At 45.7% G+C, this 5,318-nt stretch overlaps 1 protein-coding gene across 1 annotated transcript; it reads right to left on the bottom strand.

Annotated features, from left to right (window-relative positions):
• Positions 1-3,024: 3,024 nt before the first annotated feature.
• On the bottom strand, positions 3,025-3,467 carry LOC123361203 (putative uncharacterized protein FLJ46204; the record flags this gene model as incomplete). The annotated part of the gene is made up of 2 exons (XM_045001334.1): positions 3,025-3,093; positions 3,423-3,467. Coding segments are annotated over 2 exons (114 nt in total), but the record flags the coding sequence as incomplete, so codon positions are not given.
• Positions 3,468-5,318: the final 1,851 nt, after the last annotated feature.

Below are 5,318 nucleotides of genomic sequence, written 5' to 3'. Positions count from 1 at the left end.
TTAACTTCAAAATAAGATGAAAACAAGTAGGCCAGTCAATATACGTGAACAAATAACGTCTCTGAATTTCTCTGCTTCTGATGTCAGAATTTAGCCTCTTATAATTAGAGTATCTTTTTTTGATTAATACAAAACAAACTAGACAATGACAGGACTATCAAGGCACAAATACAGGAATTCATTACTATAGCATCTAATTTAAAATGTTTCCCTTTTATTTATACAGAAGTATGGATATGTTGTTGCTTTATCATTAAAAGCAACAGGATATATAAATGCTTCACAATTTAAGTAATTTCATTTTTTAAATTAACAAAGTAGACTGTTTAACATTCTCACCTGGCTTATATCCAAGTCTGAAGAAACCAGGGAAAATTCATCTGAGAGGTCTGCTTTAAAGGTCCTCAACATTTACTGGCCACTTTCTTGGAGATAGCTCAATACTAGCAATATAGGATGGTCTTATCATTGTTGCTTTATCCAAAACTGGTTCCATTCTGCAAAAATAAAGCCAACTATTTTAAATAGCATGGCAAGCCTGAAGACATGAGACGCCATCATAATACAAGTTTATATTTCAATATGTATTTTATTTATTTTCAAACCTTACACATAAATACAGTTTCCAACAACAGGCTGGGGCAAAAGGGGAAAAAACATCCCAAGAACTGCACACACACTTTCAGATGTTAGCTAAAGAGGAGCTCCAGCCTGGAAGGATGAAGGGAGAGCATTCAAAAGAATACAGACTATTGACAACAATGCTACCACCCATCATCAAGTATAATTAGGAAGGCCAAAAAAGCATTTGAAAAGCAACTAGCAAAAGACACAGAAACTAACAGCAAAAAGGCAGCAAAAACCTTATCTATCCTCTAACTTAATCAAACTTATATAAAATGACAAGCAGACTTATATGGAGCAACAAAACAACGAACTATAGCAAGGCAGGTGAGACTTACAAGCTTTACAATCTTAACAAACTATGACTTATCAAACTAAGAAAGAAAAAACAAAACCTATGGTGCACCTTATGCTATGGGGAAGTTACAGAGGGCAGAGTGGTATGTGCCCAGAATACAGCTCCCAAGGCAGCCCCCAAGGAAGCTAAGGTAGGTGGCCTGCAGCAGTGGATACAGCTGAAAACAGTCCAAGGCAAAGCCCACAGGAGCAGAACTTAGCAGCAGCACAAACTTATTTTCAGTGGCAGAGTGCCACGGGGTTTAAGAGAGAGGTTTTAAGACACAGACCAAGGTTTAGCTTGAGTCTGTGTGCTGGGGAGACAGAGCCAGCAGCTAAAATAATAAAATAAAAGTATAGAAAGTTTCACAGAGGGATTCTTACCATCCCCCAAGGCAGCAGCAGAGGGGGCAGAAACAGCAAGCACATCAGAAGGCTCGGTACAGTCTTGATAATCAGGAGATCTCTCAGGCAACAATTCGTTCTTCGGGGGGGGGGGGGGTTTCAAAAATGGGGGTATGCTCAAAAATGAAATGAGAGCAGAGAAAGGACCCCCAGAACCCCTGGTTGATCAGACCAGGCAGCAATGCAAGAACCTTTCTGAAGTCTGTTCAAAAAATGTCTGTTTTTAAAGGCAAAGCCTGGCAGCTTCCCGCCAGTAGCTCTGATTGGCTCCCTTTCTTACAGGGAGGCAGAGAAAAAACTGCAGGCAGCCAGAGGCATGTTTGGACTAGCCCTGAGCCCAGAAGTATGACTCATGCCCAGGATCCTAAAAACACAATAGGTCTTGCAGCTATGGACAGAGTCTACCCTACACCACGCCCAGGTTTTAACAAGGTGATAACAGGACTAACCCTTTGAACAGGGCAGTGGTCCCACTTAGCACAAGTGGCCATTCCTTTGAGAAGGGCAGAGGCCCTGGTAAACAACTTAACATCAGGGAGGGGCGGCCACAGGAGGAAAACAAGAACAAAATGGAAAATGGAGCTGTAACAGACATCCCCCCCGGCCGACCCAAACGGGCTGTGAGGGGGATGTCCCATGCAAAGACCAAAAAAAAGGAGAAAAGAAGAAAAAAAGAGAGGTGTTTTACAAGTCGTCGTGTTCGTAGTATGGAGGTGGTGGTTTGCTGCTGTCCAAGGGGATGGAGGAATACCTCACCTGCAAAGGCAGGGCTGACACAACCTTACGAATTAGCTGCTTGACCACTGCCATCCCCAACAAAAAGACTATAAAAATAATAGCAACAGTAATAAGCCACTGCTCAATGGACTGGGCCCAGGATCCCACTGCTTACGCTTCTTACGAATCTGCACGGCAAAGGAGGACAGTTGGTCAGCCACAGCTGAGATGTTGTTCCACCCAGGCTGAAGGTGCAGGCAACATTGTCCCTTAAAGCGAGGATCAGGATCCTCTAAGGCAACACAAAAGTCCTTCTGTAGGATGATCTGGATCAGAAGACGGTTCTGCTCGGCGTAGCTGGCCAGGACTGTGGGAGCGTCGCTGGTGGTGTGGCCTGTGAACAGAGGCCGATGAACCCAGTCTGAACCCAGTCTGAACCCAGTCTGTGTCGTTGCAGGCTGAAGCTGGATGCTGTGGAGTTTGTGTGAGAGTTTGTGTGAGAGGGAGTGTGTGAGTGAGTGTGTGTCAGATGGTGAGTGAGAGTGTGTGTGTGTGTGTGTGAGTGTGAGTGGGTGTGTGTGAGTATGTTAGAGTGAGACTGAGTTTGTGAGTGTGAGTTTGTGTGAGTGTGTGAGAGAGAGCGTGAGAGTGTTTTTTGTGAGAGGGAGTGTGAGAGGGAGTGTGCGTGTGTGTGTGAGAGGGAGTGTGAGTGGGTGAGTGTGAGTGGGTGAGAGAGTGAGTGTGTGTGTGAGAGAGTGTTTGAGAGCGTGTGAGTGTGTGAGTGTGAGAGAGTGTGATTGTGTGATGGTGAGTGTGTGTGAGTGTGAGAGTTTTTGAGTGTGTGTGTGTGTGTGTGAGAGTGTGAGTGAGTCAGTGTGTGTGTGAATACCTGTGAGTGTGTGTGTGTGAGAGACTGTGTGAGTGAGTTAGTGTGTGAGTGAGTCAGTGTGTGAGAGAGTGTGTGAGTGTGTGAGTGTGTGTGTGAGTGTGAGTGTGAGAGTGTGTGTGAGTATGAGAGTGTGTGAGTATGAGTGTGTGAGAGTGTAGGAGTGTTAGAGAGTGTGTGAGAGTGTTTGTGTGTGAGTGTGTGTGTGAGTGAATGTGTGTGTGAGTGTGTGTCTGAGTATGTGTGAGTCTGTGTGAGAGTGTGAGTGTGTTTGAGTGTGTGTGTGAATATCTGAGTGTGTTTGAGTGTGTGAATATCTGTGAGTGTGTGTGAGAGACTGTGTGAGTGTGTGAGTTAGTGTGTGTGTGTGTGTGTGAGTATGTGTGTGTGTGAGAGTGTATGAGTGAGTGTGTGAGAGTGTGTGTGTTTGTGTGAGTGAGTGTGAGTTTGTGTGAGTGAGTGTGAGAGTGTTTGTGTGAGAGTGAGTGTGTGAGTGTGAGTGTAAGTGTATGTGAGTGTGTGTGAGAGTGTGTCTGTGAGTGTGAGAGTGTGTGTATGTGTGAGAGAGTGTGAGTGTGTGTGTGTGAGAGAGTGTGAGTGTGAGTGAGTGTGAGAGTGTGTGTGTGAGTGAGAGTGTGAGTGAGTGGGTGTGTGAGAGAGAGCAAAAGGGAACTCCAGCCCCGTGTCTGCCAGGCTGCAGGCCCTGAAGGCAAGGGCCTAGCGGGTGCAAGGGCCGAAGGGGAAGCGGCCCGGGGAAGCAGACAGATGAGGGGAGAGGAGGAGGACAGCCAGGCTGCTGTCAGAGGGTCCCTGGGCCTGGACCCAGAGTAGAGGGCGGGACTGGGTCCCCCTCTTCTCCCTCGGCTGTACACCCCGCCATCGGCCATGGGCAGCGGCCATCACAGACTACGCCAGATCCCTGACTGGAGGAATTAGACTTTGAGGTGTGTGGTTGGACATTGTGGCTGGTGCATAGGAACTGCTGCTCAACACCACCCCCCCCCCCCAAACCCCGGATGGGGGTGCGGATGGACTATGGGGCACTGCCGGAGGGCAGTGGCCCGGAGAGGATCCGCCGAGCGGGGAGCAACACGGGTCCAGACACCCTGAGGGCAAGATGACGGACGGTACACCACCAGGAGGGGGCGCTCCACTGGACAGAGCTAATTCCCAGACAACCAGCAGGAGGCGCCAGGTGGTATATCCCAACCCATTACAGTGCAGTCAAGAAAAACAGATCATAACAAACTAACAGATAACTTGAAGATTATAGCAGACATCTTATTGTTTTAGAGATGAAGCCAATTTCCAGTGGAAGGTACTACCAACTATGCATTTATTTTAATTGAGGTAAAGGTACATTGTTCACTGAAGGAAAGAAGTTACTTCTGAATTAAGTTTAGTTAAAATTGTTTAACTGTAAGGTCAGAGCTTCACTACACCCGCTTGGTAATATGTCACAAATATTGCTTACATTCATGTATGTACAATGAACTAGAGATGAGCTGGGACAAATTCCCAAACTTTAGGTATGTTCAGAACCAGCTCTAGATCCAAATTCTGTTACTCTGAATTCTATTTTGGGCTGAACTGCAATCCCAGATGAGAACACCCTCAAACTTTAATAAAGTTGCACTCAGATTCTTAATGTGCAGTTTGGGCCCATTTCTCATATACAAACTCCACTAGAATTCCCAGAGGACTCAAACATTTGAGTCATTTTCTCATGGGGATTTGTGAGCTCAGGATTATTGAGAGGTAAATCTCAAAAGGGTCCCAAAACATTCCAAAGCAGAGATGTCTACTCAAAGCTTAACCTATTTGCTCTGGTTACTGGATTGGAAAAATCACAAAAACAGTCTTGTGTGTGAGATTCCCCAGACTTCCCAGAAATACAATGACAGTGTTCTTGTGGTACCTGTTCTTTAGCACATGCACTTCCAGTCCAATGAAAAACTACACATGAAATGGAAGACAAAGAGTTGGGTCCAACCTACAAAACAGGGAGTTCACAATCCAAACCTAAGGGGCAGAGTGTTCAGATCTGGGGGTTGATTCAAGCCCATCTCTAGAAAAAAAATGATGACTGAATATTTCCAGATCTCAAAGATTCAGGTGCAGTTCAAAGTTTGGTCACAGGTTCAGGTAGGTTCTTATTTTCTCCAAGCCTGTTAGCTCACTCATTCCTGTTCAAGACTTAAAACTGTGTGCACAGTAAAATTAAGACCTTAAAAAGAGCAACTCCAAGCAGACATTTCTGAAACAGCTGTATGACCATTAGAGTGTGCTCTGCCTCTATTGCTATGCTTTTTAGCCACGGCACTGCAGCAAGTACAGAAAGGGAAATGCA

Source organism: Mauremys mutica, unplaced genomic scaffold (genome assembly GCF_020497125.1).
Source record: "Mauremys mutica isolate MM-2020 ecotype Southern unplaced genomic scaffold, ASM2049712v1 Super-Scaffold_100406, whole genome shotgun sequence".
NCBI lineage: Eukaryota > Metazoa > Chordata > Testudines > Geoemydidae > Mauremys > Mauremys mutica.
This window is presented reverse-complemented; position numbering and strand designations above follow the sequence as displayed.